At 56.7% G+C, this 17,734-nt stretch overlaps 2 protein-coding genes across 7 annotated transcripts; both read left to right on the forward strand.

Moving 5' to 3' along the window:
* Nucleotides 1–77: 77 nt before the first annotated feature.
* Nucleotides 78–8,710, forward strand: KAT2A (lysine acetyltransferase 2A). 3 transcript variants are annotated; one of them, XM_025440893.3, is made up of 18 exons: nucleotides 85–1,342; nucleotides 1,482–1,605; nucleotides 1,942–2,087; nucleotides 2,199–2,288; nucleotides 2,571–2,752; nucleotides 2,874–3,065; nucleotides 3,912–4,018; nucleotides 4,204–4,314; nucleotides 4,403–4,542; nucleotides 4,632–4,840; nucleotides 5,036–5,162; nucleotides 6,266–6,376; nucleotides 6,824–6,967; nucleotides 7,251–7,365; nucleotides 7,457–7,493; nucleotides 7,573–7,636; nucleotides 7,771–7,855; nucleotides 8,005–8,710. In XM_025440893.3, exons 1-18 carry the CDS (start codon nucleotides 806–808, stop codon nucleotides 8,196–8,198), a joined length of 2,715 nt encoding a protein of 904 aa, XP_025296678.1. In that variant the 5' UTR covers nucleotides 85–805; the 3' UTR covers nucleotides 8,199–8,710. The 3 variants fall into 3 exon arrangements, with proteins under 3 accessions (XP_048970656.1, XP_025296678.1, XP_025296679.1); XM_025440894.3 differs by having other exon boundaries at nucleotides 87–1,342; nucleotides 4,406–4,542; XM_049114699.1 differs by lacking the exons at nucleotides 7,457–7,493; nucleotides 7,573–7,636; nucleotides 7,771–7,855; nucleotides 8,005–8,710 and having other exon boundaries at nucleotides 78–1,342; nucleotides 7,141–7,263.
* Nucleotides 8,711–9,146: 436 nt separating this feature from the next.
* Nucleotides 9,147–17,615, forward strand: DHX58 (DExH-box helicase 58). Of its 4 annotated transcripts, none has more exons than XM_025440898.3 (13): nucleotides 9,147–9,300; nucleotides 9,391–9,625; nucleotides 9,850–10,051; nucleotides 10,411–10,601; nucleotides 11,335–11,451; nucleotides 12,054–12,180; nucleotides 12,335–12,526; nucleotides 13,378–13,631; nucleotides 14,144–14,293; nucleotides 14,379–14,540; nucleotides 15,185–15,375; nucleotides 16,433–16,529; nucleotides 16,830–17,615. In XM_025440898.3, exons 2-13 carry the CDS (start codon nucleotides 9,458–9,460, stop codon nucleotides 17,013–17,015), a joined length of 2,037 nt encoding a protein of 678 aa, XP_025296683.1. In that variant the 5' UTR covers nucleotides 9,147–9,300; nucleotides 9,391–9,457; the 3' UTR covers nucleotides 17,016–17,615. The 4 variants fall into 4 exon arrangements, with proteins under 4 accessions (XP_025296683.1, XP_025296682.1, XP_048970659.1 ...); XM_025440897.3 differs by having other exon boundaries at nucleotides 9,150–9,300; nucleotides 9,457–9,625; XM_025440896.3 differs by having other exon boundaries at nucleotides 9,159–9,625.
* The last annotated feature ends 119 nt before the right edge of the window (nucleotides 17,616–17,734 follow it).

Genomic DNA, 17,734 nt, shown 5'->3' on the forward strand with positions numbered 1-17,734 from the left:
GCGCCCTGGGGAGAGGCCCTGGGGCGGCCTGGCTCCTCCGCTCCTCCGCGGCCGCCTGCTACGCCAGTCCGGTCTCCGCAGGCCTGGTGGTCACCGCCCTGGCGCGCCACTGCTGCTCTCATCCTGGCTCCCGGGGCGGTGACCCACCAGCGCAGACCAGCCGACCCTGTAGCGCTCACCAGCGCAGGGCGGAGGCGAGATGGAGCCGGGCTCTTGCCCTTCCCAGAATCAGGCCTGAGGACAAGAAGGGCTGTCCCCTGAACCGAGCCCGGGGGTGTGACCGTGAGGGTCTTCCATCCTGACCGCGCACGGTCTTGTGACACGGGGCTTAGGAGGTGACCGCGACTTCCTGGTTTCCTTCATTCGTCAGACTCTGGGTCTACTGTGGCCGCCTGAGGGCTGGGCTCTGGGACAGAAGGAAGACGCGAACCCTGCCTTCAGGCGCTCACGGCTTTTATGATAATCCTTTATTGCTGAAATATAACATAATAGAAGAAGCGCACCAGAGAGTACCACTGAATTATCCCCCAGAGAGCACCCCCATGTAGCCACCTCCACGGGGCAAGAAATGGAAGTGTTGCTTCTTAATCTCCGCTGTGGCTGCACTTCCGTGTCCGCAGACGTGTGGGACAGGGACAGGGGGTGGAGGGGCGGAAGCCAACACGACCCCGGGCAGCATCTGTGATTCCCCTCAACAGGAGCCTGTTTTCTCAGATGCTCCTCCAAGTCCCCAAGAAAACGGCAATCCTCGCTATCCCATAAGACTTCAAAGAGATTAGAAGTGAGGAGGAGACAATCTAGGGTAATGGCTCAGGCTTCACTTGCTTGTCTGGGGCCAAGAGGCAGGACAGAAAAGTCTGGAAGCCAGAAACGGAGGGAGCGGTCGTGGAAGACTACAACTCCCATCATGCTCCGGCGCAGCGACGCCTGCGCACTGAGCGCCGGTTGCCCATGCGGCCCTAGGGCTAGGAGCGCCGCGCCGCGCTCCGCTGCGGGGGAGGCCATGGCGGAACCTTCCCAGGCCTCGACCCCGGCTCCGGCCACGCAGCCCCGTCCCCTTCAGTCTCCAGCCCCTGCCCCACCTCCGACTCCTGCCCCCAGCCCGGCTTCAGCCCCGACTCCGGCTCCCACTCCGGCACCAGCCCCCGCTCCAGTTGCAGCCCCAGCCGGCAGCACAGGGACTGGGGGTCCCGGGGTAGGAAGTGGGGGGACCGGGAGCGGAGGGGATCCGGCTCGACCTGGCCTGAGCCAGCAGCAGCGCGCCAGCCAGAGGAAGGCGCAAGTCCGGGGGCTGCCGCGCGCCAAGAAGCTTGAGAAGCTAGGGGTCTTCTCGGCTTGCAAGGTGGGGGCGGGGCCTGGGGTGAGAAGGGGCGGGGCTTGGGGCATCCCAGGGCTCCGGTGGGAATGGGGGCAAATCTGTGGCTGGGGATCGGCTCCCCGTGCCCGGTTACAGGGCTATTGACCGAGTTTTCTAACGCCAGGCCAATGAAACCTGCAAGTGTAATGGCTGGAAAAACCCCAAGCCCCCCACTGCACCCCGCATGGACCTGCAGCAGCCAGCTGCCAACCTGAGCGAGCTGTGCCGCAGCTGTGAGCACCCCTTGGGTAAGGCAGGTAGTGCCCTTGGAGCTGGGGCGGGGGCAGGTCCTGGGGCCTGCTTGGACAGGATAATTTAAGTGCCACTGAGTTTTATCTTTGGAACCAAAAATGCCTCCGAAGGAGGGATTGGGTTGGGAACATGTATCCCTCCCAAGGGAAGAGAAAGGAAATTTGCCAGCCCAGAATAGACAGGGTCCACCCAAGGCTGACATAGTAGCAGTCAGTCTCACTACTGGTCATGCTGTTTGGAGCTACCAAGGTTGTAAATTGGTGATGAAGAGTGAGAGAGAGCTCTCGTCATCTATCCTTTCTTTCCAATCCTACCACCTTTCCTTCTTGCAGCTGACCACGTGTCCCACCTGGAGAATGTGTCAGAAGATGAGATTAACCGGCTGCTGGGTATGGTGGTAGACGTGGAGAACCTGTTCATGTCTGTTCACAAAGAGGAGGACACGGACACTAAGCAGGTCTATTTCTACCTCTTCAAGGTGAGCTTCATCCAAGTGAGTGTGAATGAGCAAAGGAGGTGGGGCTGGACTGGGGAGTTTGCAGCTCTGAGCTCCACTGACCTCTACTCCTCCCTCTTCCTCTTCCTCCAGCTCCTGCGGAAATGCATCCTGCAGATGACCCGGCCAGTGGTGGAGGGCTCCCTGGGCAGTCCCCCATTTGAGAAGCCTAATATTGAGCAGGTGGGATGAGGAAGGTAGTAAGAGAATTGGGGGCATCTTGGAGGAGTGAGGAGCCTGTGTTCCCCATCTTCCTCAAGCTGAGAACAAGGGACAGGTTCAGAGAAGGGAGGATGTTCAAGATGGGCATGGAGCTGGGAAGGGGGCACAATTTTTCTTCACAGAGAGCCCGAGTGAGAGGGGAGCTTTAGCCTGCCCTCAGGAAGCACCAGATTTTGTATAAGAAACCCCTGCTGGCCGCTCACGTCTCCTTCCTGGTCTTGTTCCCTACCCACCCCTTCTCAGGGTGTGCTGAACTTTGTGCAGTATAAGTTTAGTCACCTGGCTCCTCGGGAGCGGCAGACGATGTTTGAACTCTCAAAGATGTTCCTGCTCTGCCTTAACTACTGGAAGCTTGAGACTCCTGCCCAATTTCGGCAGCGGTCTCAGGCTGAGGATGTGGCTACTTACAAGGTCAATTATACCAGGTAGGGCTGGCCAAGGCCAGCGGGGGGTGGGGGAGGGGGTAGGGGTGGGGGTGCTTGTGCTCATAAGCCCAACCTGGGTTTAGTGTCTCCATTCTCCATCCTACCTCCCCTCTGCCCGCAGATGGCTCTGCTACTGCCACGTACCCCAGAGCTGTGACAGCCTCCCCCGCTACGAGACCACTCACATCTTTGGACGAAGCCTTCTCCGCTCCATCTTCACTGTGACCCGGCGGCAGCTGCTAGAGAAGTTCCGGGTGGAGAAGGACAAGCTGGTGCCTGAGAAGAGGACCCTTATCCTCACCCACTTCCCAAAGTAAGGCTCACTCCGGCCTGTCAGGAGTTTGCTCCAGATTCACATCCTCCCTGTTGTCCCCTTTTTTCCAGGAAGGCTTCTTGGAATGGTCCCTCCTCCCCCTCCATGAGCCTTCTGGGATCTGGGTGTCTACCTGGCAGACTTGTCTGGGGCCCAGATGCAACTTGCTGGCATTTGCCTTTGCGTGTGCTAGTCTGGGGATGGCAGGTACATGGCCTGAGTGCTAACATTACCCCTGCCCATGCCCCTGGTAGATGTGACTAATTGTTTCCCATGGGGCCTGGACACAGCCTCAGAATCCTTCCTACCGCAAGGTGCCAAGAAGCCAGAGCTTATGCTTGAGGTGAAACCGATTTCCACTCCTGTTGTAGTCCTTTCCGTAAGATTTTGCTCTGTTGTGCTGCCCTCTCTCCCACTTTAAACTTGGCTCACCACTCCCCAGTTTGAGACGCCTTTGCTGACTAATGCAGGCCTTTCAGGGCCCCTTCTGCTGCGAGGTGGGAATGTGAGGTGGCAGGAGGGGGTGGATTCTGAGCTCCGTTTCACACTGAGGCCCAGGGTGACTTAGTGCCCTGCCCGGCCGCATAGCACAGGATGGCACCAGTCAGACTCTATCCCCATGTGCTGCACACCATGGCAAACTGGGCCTCTGATCCTGTCCTGGATGTCCTGTTCTGCCTTTGACCAGGGGACTGTGTCTCCCCCTAGTCTGAAGCTGTCTCCACTCTCTGGCTCCCAGTTTCCTGAGAACAGGGTCTTTTTGACCTGCCTCCAGTCTGGGTCTGGTCCAGGCTGCTGCCTTGGTTGGAGGACAGAGTTGCGAGACACACTGTACCCTCCCCACAGATTCCTGTCCATGCTGGAGGAGGAGATATATGGGGCAAACTCTCCAATCTGGGAGTCCGGCTTCACCATGCCACCCTCAGAGGGGACCCAGCTGGTGCCCAGGCCGGGTATGTGCTCCAGCAGGATCTGCAGGCTCCTGGCTTGACTTTCTTGGCAGAGCTCAGCCCTCTGCTAGGGAAGAGGCACTGCAGATGGCTGCAGTGGGGATATGCAGAAGGGTGTGTCAGGGAGTCCCTTTTTGGGACCCACCACCATCTCTGACCCCCCCACTCCTAATTTCGCTCACTCCCAGCTACGGTCAGTGCAGCAGTTGTCCCCAGCACCCCCATCTTCAGTCCTACCATGGGTGGAGGCAGCAATAGCTCCTTGAGTCTGGACTCTGGAGGGGCTGACCCCATGCCAGGTGGGTACTGACCCCTGACCTCTGACCCTCATTTACCCCTCCCCTGACTTCTCTTGCTGTCTACCAGAGACTCTGCCAACCTTCCCAGCAGGTGAGAAGAGGAAGCTTCCGGAGAACCTGACCCTGGAGGATGCCAAGCGGCTCCGTGTAATGGGCGACATCCCTATGGAGCTGGTCAACGAGGTCATGCTCACCATCACTGACCCTGCTGCCATGCTGGGGCCCGAGGTGGGCAGCCTGACTAACTGACCAGTGTGGGGAAGGGGGCCTCACCAGCCTCTGAGGCCTCAGCTTCCCACCTCTCCTCTGGTGCCCAGACGAGCCTGCTGTCAGCCAACGCAGCCCGGGACGAGACAGCTCGTCTGGAGGAGCGCCGAGGCATCATTGAGTTCCACGTCATCGGCAACTCGCTGACGCCCAAGGCCAACCGGCGGGTGTTGCTCTGGCTTGTGGGGCTGCAGAATGTCTTCTCCCACCAGCTGCCACGTATGCCTAAGGAGTACATCGCCCGCCTCGTCTTTGACCCGTGCGTCCGCAGAAGAGTCCTGACCCTGGGGCACCACACCTGTCCTCAGCCCCTGCCCCCACCCCACCCAAACCCGTGGGAATACTTGCTTCTCCTCTCCCAGCACTAAATATGGCCCTGGCCTCTAAGGCTGTAGAGACCTGGGGGGCACTTGGAGAACAGGTAGCAGCAGTGACTTGTCCTCTCTCCCCTCAGGAAGCACAAGACTCTGGCCTTAATCAAGGATGGGCGGGTCATCGGTGGGATCTGCTTCCGCATGTTTCCCACTCAGGGCTTCACCGAGATTGTCTTCTGCGCTGTCACCTCAAATGAGCAAGTGAAGGTGAGTACCTGCTCCTGGCCTTACCCCTACCCACCACCCACCACCTGCTTCTGGTTTGGGACTGTCAGAGCCACAGTCCCTAACCCTTCTCTTAGTGCCCAGGCAGTTCCTTCCAGCCCCACAAGGTGGCACTTGTCCTTTGGTAACTGCATTAAGAAAACACTTGTTGACAAATGGAGTCCCAAAGTCGATAACCCTTTTATTTATTTATTTATTTTTGAGAGATTTTATTTACTTCTTTGAAAGAGAGCATGAGCAGGAGGAGAGGCAGAAGGAGAAGCAGACTCCCTGCTAAGCAGGGAGCCCGAGGTGGGACTCAATCCCAGGACCCTGGGATCATGACCTGAGTGGAAGGCAGATGCTTAACTGACTGAACCACCCAGACGCCCCTCAATAATGCTTTTAAATGGACTTGAAGTTCCTTCATCGCCTGAACATTCACATATACGGGAGGGAGGGGGTAATACTTTTTACACTGGTCTTGCATTGGAGGATAGTTGTGGGTTCCATCCTTGATTTGGCACAACAGACCTACTGGTAGGGTCCCCAGTTCTCCTGTTTTATGTAATCCAGATCTGCATGGTGCCCCTTCGGTCTTGACATATGGGGGGAGACACTCTTTCTTCAGGGTTCAGATATTGAAACGAGTAGGGCCCTTGTGATGCCACTTCCCCTTTTGCTCTAACTCTGAGGCCTGGGAGCTAGGAACCAGTGACACCTAGATGGCAACTTCCTGGTTGGGTTTTTAGTCCTGGCCTTACCGTGGCTGGCTGACTGACCTTGGAGACATTTCTTAAAATAGTTGAGTTTCAGGTGTTTGTGTTTTTTGTTTGTTTGTTTGTTTGTTTTCTGTATAACGGAGATAAAAATATTTATCTCGTGGATTAACTTAAGAGGTGACCTGTAAAGTACCTAGCAAAACGCCTGGCTCAGAGTAAGCGCTGAGCAACGCCAGCATCCTTCACTGCTTCCCCATAAATTCCCCTTCCTCTGCCAGTTGCTTTTCCTCCTCTGGATCCCAGATCCCCAGCTGTCCGTCTCTCCTGTGCAGTCCACTCTCTGCTCTAGGCTGCCCTGCTAAGCCCTGCTCCCCTTCCCCACAGGGCTACGGGACTCATCTGATGAACCACTTGAAGGAGTATCACATCAAACACAACATTCTCTACTTCCTCACCTATGCCGACGAGTACGCCATTGGCTACTTCAAAAAGCAGGTGACCCGCACCTCAGCCCACACTTGCCTGCTGCCCGGGGCTCAGGGTCACTCGGTCTAGCCCACTGGTGTGGCTGGGGTGGGAGCCCCTTGGTGTTTGTTCCCTGTGCCATCTGGCGCCAATGGAGAGGTCTCCCATGCCCATCTGCCTGCCTCCTGCTGCCGCCCCTGTGACAAGTAGGCACCTATAGAGTGGGAGGGCAGGCTGGTAGAGCTGGGAGGCTCTGGAGGATGATTTGGGCGGAGCAGCTGACCTGGAGCCTTTCCAGGGGCAGATTAATTGAGCCCACACAGCACAGAGCATTGTATCAGCTACCACAGAAGGTGATCCAGGAACCGGGGAGAGGGGACACAGCATGCACAGCCCCTCGGGGGGTTCCTGGGAGGAGGATTATCCAAGTTGGAAAAGCCTTGCTGATGGATTGGGTCATAACTGTCCACTCCGTAGGGCTTCTCCAAGGACATCAAGGTGCCCAAGAGCCGCTACCTGGGTTACATTAAGGACTATGAGGGCGCAACATTGATGGAGTGTGAGCTGAATCCCCGGATTCCCTACACGGAGCTGTCCCATATCATCAAAAAGCAGAAGGAGGTGTGTGTGTGTCTGTGTGTGTCTGTGTACACACGCATGCTTGCATGCACACAACCTGGGGGCTTTTCTTGTACACCTTGGGGGTGAGCACACACGTGTGGATGTGTACCACACGTACGCACATGTGTGAGGTGGGCGTGGGCCAGGATCTTGGTTCTTGCTTTGCCTCCCAGGGAAGTTAGGAGATGAGGCGCCTGGACTCAGCAGCAGGGCCTCTGACCCTGGCCCAGCGAGGGTTGCCGCTGGGGCTGGAGTTGGCCCCTCAGACCCTGCCTTCCCTCAGATCATCAAGAAGCTGATTGAGCGCAAACAGGCCCAGATCCGAAAGGTCTACCCCGGGCTCAGCTGCTTCAAGGAGGGTGTGAGGCAGATCCCTGTGGAGAGTGTCCCCGGCATTCGTGAGCAGGGGTCTTGGTGGGGGAGGGGGCCCCTTGCTCAGAATGTGTTCTCAGATTCTTAGGGATGCTCTCCCCACTCCCCGCTTTGCAGGAGAGACAGGCTGGAAGCCACTGGGGAAGGAGAAGGGGTAAGTGTTGTATGGAGGGAGAGGGTGTTGGGGAAGGCAAAAGGACCAAGGGCCTCAGACATGGTGTCTCTCGCCCCAGGAAGGAGCTGAAGGATCCAGACCAGCTCTACACAACCCTCAAAAACTTGCTGGCCCAGATCAAGGTGGGGAGACCAGGTTCCCCTCTGGGGGTACCTGCACCAGCGACTGTGGCCTTACAACCCCTTCTGGGGTGGGTGGTACTCACAGCTGGGCTTGGTCACAGTGGGCCTGACTCCAGCTTGGCTTTCCTCTCCAGTCACACCCCAGTGCCTGGCCCTTCATGGAGCCTGTGAAGAAGTCGGAGGCCCCTGACTACTATGAGGTCATCCGCTTCCCTATTGGTGAGGACACTCCATTTCCACCCCTTCCTTCCACTTCCACCTCCCATACTCCTGCTCCTGCCTTCATCAGGCCCCACAGCACCCCCTCTGGTGGTCACCTTGCTCTCCTCAGCCTCTTAAAACCATGTCCTTGTCTCCTGTTGCCCTAGACCTGAAGACCATGACAGAGCGACTACGCAGCCGCTACTATGTCACCCGCAAGCTCTTTGTGGCTGACCTGCAGCGTGTCATTGCCAACTGCCGCGAGTACAACCCCCCAGACAGCGAGTACTGCCGCTGCGCCAGCGCCCTGGAGAAATTCTTCTACTTCAAGCTCAAGGAGGGTGGGCTCATTGACAAGTAGTCTCTGGCTTTGGACCACAGCCTTGACCTGGAATGTCTCTACATCGGGTTCTGATCCAATCTCGAGGGGGTGCCCCTGGTGCCTGGGTTCCTCTCAGCCTGAGACACTCCAGCCCTCGGCCCTGCAGCCCCTTCTGGACACCTGCAGCTCTGTCCCACTTTTCCTTGTATCTGACCTTGGGGGGGGATCTCCTGGGTCTGGGGCTCCGCCTCTCTAAAGTGACTGGTGGCTAGAGGCACAGCCTTCCTGGGGCCGTGGTGGCCTCCAGCCCTGTCCCCATAGAGCCATGGAGTCTTGGAGTCCTGGGCCTGGCCTGTCCCACTATTTCCTCAAGGGTTGGGACTGCCAATTTTAGCTTGAGGGAAGGGGCTTCAGCATTTGAAAGTTCAGCTGGGACTGGGGGGTCATGCCTCACCCTGCACTGTCTGTCCCCCAGGGGTGGGGGCCCTGGGGACCACTCATTTCCTGGCATTAATCCCTCAGAGGGAACAATAAAGTTCTTTTTATTTCTCTGTGTGATTGTTGGCCTTTTTGGTAGGGCCCCCAACCTTAACAGGTTGACCCTGTTTCTGCCCCCACCTCCTACAACACTGGAGCCTATTAAACATCAGATGGGACCATCCTTCTCACCCAGCCTCCCGCACCGCTGGGGTGATGGCACCTGCCCAACTGCAGCACCTGCTTCTCCCTACTCTCAGCTGTTCCTGGTTCAGGTGTCGGGGCTGCAGGGACCCCAGTTTCCACCTGGCAGCCTTGACCTGGGTGGACGTGGTTACAGCTGGCTCAAAAGGAGTGGAGGTGGGGTGGCCCGCCTGGGCAGACTCTGCTCTTGGAGGAGGGGCCAGCAGGACCCAGGAGGAATGAGAGGGTGCTTTCCAGCAGCTTTTCTGGGGGAGGGGGAGTGGGAGGGGTGGGGAAGGGGAAGGGAGATTAAGGAGGAATTCTGCCGGTGCTGGCTCCTCCCTCAGTTTCAGTTTCTGTTTCTCGGCATAGCCCCAGCCCGGTAACACCAGGCACCAGGGCTAAGCTGAGCGGCCACCCTCAGCACCTCAGTGCCTCAGCACCTAGGCAGGTGTTGCAGATAAGAACCCACGGGGCAAAGGTCAGGTGTAGTTTGTGTTGCTCCCACTACTGTCTTGGCCGGATCGGGTTCCTGATAGATCCCTTCAGTCCTCTTCCTCACCCCCCTCAGATGTGTTGGGGAAGTCTCTGAACCAGACTGGGCCGGCCAGGAGTCTGACTCTCTTTCCATTGTCAGAATGGAGCTGCGACCCTACCAGTGGGAGGTGATCATGCCTGCCCTGGAGGGCAAGAATATCATCGTGTGGCTGCCCACTGGAGCTGGGAAAACCCGGGCTGCTGCTTATGTGGCCAAGAGGCATCTAGAGACTGTGGACCAAGCCAAGGTGGTTGTACTGGTCAACAGGGTGAGTAGCCCACACTTCCCTCGGTGGGGTCTCAACTCCTCAGGTGTCTCACAAGACCCTCCAGAACGCCAGGGCTGCTGTGGCCTTCTCTAAAGTTTACTCACCTTTTCCTCCCATTCCTGCGCCCAGCCAAGTCCTGGATGAGGGAGGGGGGTCACGTTGCCTCCTCCCCATCCCCCTTGCCCCAATCCAACTTCCTCTCCCACCTCATTCTCCATCCCCAGGTGCACCTGGTGACCCAGCATTGTGAGGAGTTCAGCCGCATGCTGGGCAAACGCTGGGCCATTATAACCCTGAGTGGGGACATGGGGCCACGAGCTGGCTTTGGCCACCTGGCCAGGAGCCATGACCTGATCATCTGCACAGCTGAGCTGCTACAGATGGCGCTGACCAGCCCGGAGGAGGAGGAGCACGTGGAGCTCAATGGTGAGGGCTGTGAGCCAGGGGAAAGAGTATGCACCTGAGGCACCCTACCTGCCAACCCCAGGACACCTTTCCTAGTAAAGCTGTTGGGACATTTTGTGGGAGTGCGGGGTTCCCCGTTCTCCAGACCCTGGCATACAGCCTACTAGAAGTAGGCCTGGCTACAGGATCTTGGGCAAGTCCCCCCAACCACTACCGCTGAGCCTCAGTTGACTAATCTGTAAAATGGGGGTCAGTCACCCCAGCCCAGGATGCTATCTGGAGCCTGGCTGCAAGCTGTAAAAGGAGGAAGGAGAGAGATGACCTGTGGGGAAGAAGGGCTTTGCAAATGTGGGTCACGGCCTTGCCCCATGTACCCCCAGCCTTCTCCCTGCTCGTGGTGGATGAGTGTCACCACACGCACAAAGACACTGTCTACAACCTCATCCTGAGCCGGTACCTAGAGCATAAACTCCAGAGGACACGGCCGCTGCCCCAGGTGCTGGGTCTCACAGCCTCCCCGGGCACTGGCGGGGCCTCCACGCTCGATGGAGCAATTGACCACATCCTACAGGTCAGCTTGGCCCCTGAGACCCTGCCCCACCAGAGTCCTCCCTGCCCTGCCCCGCCCCGCCCCATGCCCAGCAGCCCTCCCCAGGCCTTCCCAGGCACCGTCTGGGCCCTTTCATCACTTACACTCCAGCTGCCAGTGGCTTCTTATTGCACTTAGGATAAACCCACGCGCTCTACTGTCGCTTACAGAGTTCCATCCTACCCCGCCCTGTCTACCTCTCCAACCTCATTTCCCACACCCTCCCCTCACTCCTACTCTACCAGCTGCCTCTCTGAACCTCGAGCATGTTAGGGCCTTCTCGGGACCTTTGCGCTCACCATTCCTTTTGCCTTGAATGCCCTTCCCCCTGCACTTGACCTGTCTGGCTCCTGCTTGTTATTCAGGGAACAGCTTAAATGTCACCTCCTCAGAGTCTTCCCTGATCACTCCCTTTTGCACTCTTGTCGTGTCATCCAATTTTATTCTCCTCAAAGCTCGTTAACACAGTCTGAAAGCCTCCCATTCTGTTATTCTTGACTGGTTTATCATCTGCCTCCCCAACTCCAAAATAAGACCCTCTGTATCCCTAGTACCTACTGGGGCACAGAGATGGTGAGCAACAAACATTGACTAAATGAATCCCCACTCCTGATGGCCCTGCTCTATGGCAGTTGGGACCTATCCTATCCCAAAGTTCTGCCCACTGTCCTCACGGGACTCCCCCATTCCAGTGAACCCCTCTCTCTTGCCTCAGCTCTGTGCCAACCTGGACACGTGGCACATCATGTCACCGGAGAACCATCGCCCCCAGCTGCAGGAACACAGTGCTCAGCCATGCAAACAGTACAGTCTCTGCCATAGGCGCAGCCAGGTGAGTGGAAGGCCGGGGCGGGGGGGAGAAGGGGGGTGTGTGGGGTCTGGGGGTAAAAGTAGGTCATCTGGGGTTGAATCCTGACTCCACCCCCTAGTAGCTCTGTGACTTTGGGTAACTTGCTTATTTATCTGAGCCTCTGTTTTTCCCTTCTGTGAAATTGGGAAGTTACAGCCCATGCTCACAGCCTGCTGTATGGCTTGGCTCCAATGCCCCCATGGGCATCTGTGGAAACCCACGGCACCCTGTAGAGTGCCTTGCAAACCATAACCCTCAGGCACTTTGTGCAGAAGCTCTTCTGCCGTGTAGACACTGTCTGGTGCCTGCTGTGACAGGTGCACAAGGACTTAGACATTGCTCTGTGCAGGCCAGAGGTCAAGGGTACATAGGAGGTAGAGGCAGAGCAGGAGCCCTATGCAGGAACCTGACCCCAGCCTCCACCTAGGACTCATTCACATCCCAGCAGGCTCCTCTCTGGAGCTCCCACCGATATGGCAGCAGGAACAGAGAAACTTCAGGCAGAGAGCAGCACCCCCACTGGGTGCTCACGGCCCCCCACCCCCGTGTGTATGGGAATCTCTTCATGCCTTCTTTCCATCCAGGACCCATTTGGGGACATGCTGAAGAAGCTCATGGACCGAATCCACAACCGCCTGGAGATGCCCGCGTTAAACCGCGACTTTGGGACACAGACTTATGAGCAGCAGGTGGTGGAGCTGAGCCAGGATGGTGAGAGGGGCAAGGCTTGGGCTGGGACCTGTTTGGTAGGAGCCTTTGGGGGCGGAGCTCAGCCTGGGGCCGGGAGGAGTCTGGGCAGGTGGAGGCTGGGGGAACGTGGCCGCTCAGACCCTGTGCCCTGCACCAATCGGCCGTCCATCCGCAGCGGCCCAGGCCGGACTCCAGCAGCGCCGGGTATACGCTCTTCACCTGCGGCGCTACAATGATGCGCTGCTCATCCACGACACGGTCCGCGCTGTGGACGCCCTGAAGTCGCTGGGAGATTTCTACGACAGGGAGCGCGCCACGAAGACCCAGGTCCTGCAGGCTGAGCGCTGGCTGCTGGCACTGTTCGATGGTGAGGCTCGTGGGAACTGGACAGGACTGGGCACAGGCACCAACGCAGATTAGAAAGGTGCCAGCGAGGGTCATGGGGCCCTATTTTTCTAACCATGAGTCAAGACCATGGATAGGACAAAGCCATATGCCCTCACTTGTTAAGGTTTGCATAGATACGAAAACTAACTCATGCTATTGACAAAGATGTTTTAAAAGCCATTTAGTTGGGAGACTGTCCCTTCAAAGTCTGGGGTGTGTGGTACCTTTAACCTGGGAAAGTGAGGTGATCAGAGAGTGACATTTATGATTTTATTTTATTATTTTATTTTATAATTATTTTATTTTTTTTATATTTATTTTATTTTATTTTATTGTACAGAGAGATAGTGAGAGAGCCCAAGCAGGGGGAGCAGCAGAGGGAGAGGGAGAAGTAGGCTCCCCACTGAGCAGGGCTCCATCCCAGGCCCCTGGGATCATGACCTGAGCTGAAGGCAGATGCTTAACCAACTGAGCCACCCAGGCTCAGTTGCCCCTAGAGAGTGACATTTAAGGCAAGAGGCCTCAGCAAGGCTGAGGGGTGAGGCAAGGATCTTTCTGAAGAGACCTAAGGCTGAGTTAATCCTGGGTAGCAGAGGTCAGAGGTATGTCTCCAGATTTTGTGCTGTAGGCCCCTGGTGTAAGGCTGGTTGGGTGGGCACAGCATGTCCTTGAACATTCTCCTGGTGCACCTTCAGGGGGAATTAGGAGCAGAGAACCTCTGGCTCCCTCTGCTCCAGCAATCCTGTCCCTGTGAGCTACACCCTCTCCCATGCATGCCCTGCCTGTCTCCAGGCCTGAATCCTGTGCCTCTGTTTTGGGTTTTTCTGGCAGATTACAAGAATGAGCTGGCCCACCTGGCAACACAGACCCCAGAGAACCCAAAACTGGAGATGCTAGAACAGATCCTGCGGGAGCAGTTTGGGCATTCCGACAGCCCCAGGGGCATCATCTTCACCCAGACCCGCCAGAGCACTCACTCCCTCCTACTCTGGCTCCAGCAGCAGCCAGGCCTGCAGACAGTGGACATTAGGGCTGACCTGCTGATTGGGGCTGGAAATAGTAGCCAAAACACCCATATGACCCAGGTGTGGGCTTGGGGAAAGAAGCCGGGACTGGGGGTGTTCCTAGGGGAGAAGGGGTGGGGACAGAGTCTTCACAGAGCTATGGGGGACTGATTTTCCCCAGGCAGAGGACAGAGAACTTAGGGGGAGAGAGGTGGACACTGAGCTTGCCAGTCCTGAAGGTCTTCCCAAGATGGGGGTCCTTGGGGGGCAGAGAGGCTGAAGCTTGGGGGATCTTCAGGGAAAGAGGTGAGTGATGTTTTCAGGACAGAGGATCAGATGTCCAGGGCCCCTTTCTGGAGAAGAATAGGTCCTGAGACCTCCTGAGTAGACGGGTGGAAGTCCATAGGGGATATATGGGGGGTTAGATGGTCACCTGGCAAGATGGGCAAGGTCCTGGGGGTAGCAGTAGCAACTCAGACTCCCTAGGAAAAGGAACAAAAGAGGCCAAACTCATTGAACGGGGTGAGGCTGGGCTGACTGGAGGACAGGTTACCCAATTGGCGTACCATCCTCTTTCTCCTCTCCCACCCCAGAGAGACCAGCAAGAAGTGATCCGAAAGTTCCGGGTTGGCACTCTGAACCTCCTGGTGGCCACAAGTGTGGCAGAAGAGGGGCTGGACATCCCCCAGTGCAATGTGGTGGTACGTTACGGGCTCCTGTCCAACGAGATCTCCATGGTCCAGGTGCGTAAATCCTGTGCCGCCAACAGCCTCAGAGAGCCTGTGGAACCCCGGGCCCACTCAGATCCCTTCCTGTCTCCTTTCTCAGGCAAGGGGCCGGGCCCGGGCTGGTCGGAGCATATACTCATTTGTGGCAACCCAAGGCAGTCGGGAGCTACGACGGGAGCTGATAAACGAGGTGCTGGAGACTTTGATGGAGCGGGCCGTGGCTGCTGTGCAGAAGATGGACCAGGCTGAGTACCAGGCCAAGGTCTGTGGGCAGGGGGTCTGAGGACACTCTGCCTGGAAGTTCTCTGGCTGTACACACACCCCTGCTCCCCCTTTCTCTGGGTGCTAACCTGGCCCACCTGGGAAGGTTTGAATGGAGGGAAGGGTAGGAGCTAAGGGTGAGTCTGTCTAGGAAGACAGTGGCTCCCAAAATGCCTTGGGAACAGGGCTTGTCCAGAGCTTTTAATTCCTCATCACCAAATACTTTGTGTATCTGTGAGGGCTGCCTTAGAGTCCTTCTGACACCTATGCAAAATAAGCCCAGAACCAGGACTTAACCCTTCCCCCTGAGGCCTCACCCAGGACAGTCCCGTTTACTCCTGTTACTCCAGCATAATTATTAGTGATGCCACATGTTAGATTCAAAGAAGCAGCTTTGCACAAAATCCTCCAAAGAAGAGGCAAAGATTCGACAACAAAGTTTACTCTGCTCCCATCATTCCCCTTGCTCCATATTATTTTTCTCCCCATAGTTAAAAGTTCTCCTAAAAGCTCCAGGGAGGGTTGAGCAAAGTCCCTTCTGGGTCTTAATGATCTGAGGTCTTTGGAAGCCCTTTGACCCTGAAGAGCATTCTTGGGGTCAGCCTTGGAGGCCCCAGCTTTGCCCAGTGTCCCCTCTGACTCCAGATCCGAGATCTGCAGCAGGCAGCCCTGGTCAAGAGGGCAGTCCAGGCAGCCCAGCGGGACAACCAGCGGCAGCAGTTCCTGGCCGAGCAGGTGCAGCTCCTCTGTGTCAACTGCATGGTGGCTGTGGGCCACGGGAGTGACCTGCGGAAGGTGGAGGGCGCTCACCACGTCAATGTGAACCCCAACTTCTCGTGAGCCCAGGGGAAGGGGCTGGCAAGATTAGAGGGAGGGAAGGAGGGTTGTGATGAGGGACAGAGAACTCCTTCCATCCAGACAGTGCTCTAAGGGTTTGGGAGCTTAAATAGCATTTTGACAAACATTGAGTCAGTATCTTCAGGAGTCTGGTTAGACAGGTTTTATCACTATCCCATTTTGCAGGTGAGCAAACAGAGGCTCAGAGAGGCGAAATGACTTGTCCAGGCTCCCGCAGCCACTGTGTGGTTGAGCAAGAGCTGGATTTCAGGACACCAGATGCTGAGAGGCCTCAACTGGGCTCCCTGCCCCACCCCCACCCCTCTGGGTCTCACCTACTCTGAAGCCATCCTCTCTTCCTCTGTGCCCTAGAGGGTAACCTTTTCCCATCTTCCCTCCCTCCATCCATTCATTATTTATCAGGGAGCCACTGTGTGCCAGGCCACGATGCCGAGGATCTGCACACAGGTCCTCTCCTTCAAGGAGGCAGCTTTTCAGTTAGGTCTTGCAGGACGGATCAGGCTGGAAGGTGGCCTGAGGTGTCAGCACTGCTCCTGGTTGGCTTGCATGGGAAAGACCATGAAGGAAGAGATTCTGAAGAAGACAGGCTAGCCTTTGGAGAGCCAAAGAGGTCAGGCCCCAAATCTAGCCCTTGTCTCACAGGCAGTGAGTAGTCTTGGGTGGATTCTGAGCCAGGGAATGTCAAGGTCAGATTTACAGTTTTAGAAGATCACCCTGGCAGTTGGCAGAAGGATGGTGTGGGTTGGGAGTGAGGATGGGATGGGATGGAAGGGTGGAGCTGGGAGATCTGCCAGGGGACCATTGGAACCATCCGGATGGGTCGTGCTGAGGCCCGAACATGGGCAGAGGACACGCAGTGAGGCCGCACAGGCAGAGCTCATTGGAGGCAGGATCTCCTGGCTCTGGGAAGTCTCTCTCAGTGCCTCTCAGCAGGCAGAAGAGCCCAAGGCCCAAGTGGAAGCCCAGCAAGCTGGAGCGTGTGAGATCAAGGGTGGCAGGGTCATGAGGACTGTGGCCACCCCCATTCCTCTCCAGGATCTACTACAATGTCTCCCGGGGGCCGGTGGTCATTGACAGAACCTTCAAGGACTGGAGGCCTGGGGGTACCATTCACTGCAGGAACTGTGGGGAGGTAAGTGTTGGGGCCATGGCTCTTAACTCCAGTCTTCAGAAGTCCTCAGTCTGAGAGAGGAGGCCCAGCCTTCTGCCATCAGGGCACCCTCACTGGGATAGGGAAAGCAGCTCTACCTCCAGGAGCCCCCGGTTGGAGGAGAGAGGTCTAACTGCTGTCTTAGAGAGCCCACAGTGTGACTGGGGAGACAGCTCTGAGGTGGGAGACACAAGCCAAGCATTCACGGATCCCCCAACTTGAGGTGAGAAGCCCAGTCTGAGGACAGTGACCCAAACCCAGCCATCTCTGCTCCACTCTTAGGCCTGGGGCCTGCAGATGATCTACAAGTCAGTGAAGCTGCCGGCACTCAAAGTCCGCAGCATGCTTCTAGAGACACCCCGAGGGAGAGTCCAGGCCAAGAAGTGGTCCCGTGTGCCCTTCCCCGTGCCTGACTTCGACTACCTGCAGCACTGTGCCCAGAACCTGGCGGACCTCTCCCTGGACTGAGCACCTCATCACTGCAGTGCCCACCTCAGGCTGCAGGGGGCGGGACAATCCACAGCAGCCACCACCTTGGGGGGGGGGCCAAGTCCCTCCTGCCTGAGTCACCAGTTGGGGCACCATGCTGACCAGCCACAGAGGAAACCAGGGCGTCCAGGCTGGCTCAGACTGTCATGCTGCGGAAGCACCTCTGAGGGCCACAGCTTAGCCCCAGAGCTCCCCTCATACCACAGACATTCAAAGACACTAGATGGAGGTGGGCGGTGGGGGGTATTGGGAGGGAAACTGAGGCAGGATGCTGGCCACACTCTACTAGCAACTACCAAATTTCCCTTGACCCCTTGACATTCCTTCCTTAATAAGGCCACTTCTGTTTTTTGAGGCTCCTCATAAATTGAATATAGTGGAAAATTGGTAGAGAGAAGGTATGGTGGGGCGCCTGGGTGGCTCAGCGGTTGAGTGTGTGCATTGGGATCAGATCATGATCCCGGGGTCCTGGCATTGAGTCCCACATCGGGTTCCTGCAGGGAGCCTGCTTCTCCTTCTACCTATGTATCTGCCTCTCTCTCTGTGTCTCTCATGAATAAATAAAATCTTTAAAAAAATGTGTAGTATTTTTAAAAATCTGTTGAGGTATAAGTGACATGAAATACACTGTACATACCTATAGTGTACAATTTGATAAATTTTAGCCTATCTTCTACAATCAAGATAACAAGCATAGC

Source organism: Canis lupus, chromosome 9 (genome assembly GCF_003254725.2).
Source record: "Canis lupus dingo isolate Sandy chromosome 9, ASM325472v2, whole genome shotgun sequence".
Taxonomy (NCBI): Eukaryota; Metazoa; Chordata; class Mammalia; order Carnivora; family Canidae; genus Canis; species Canis lupus.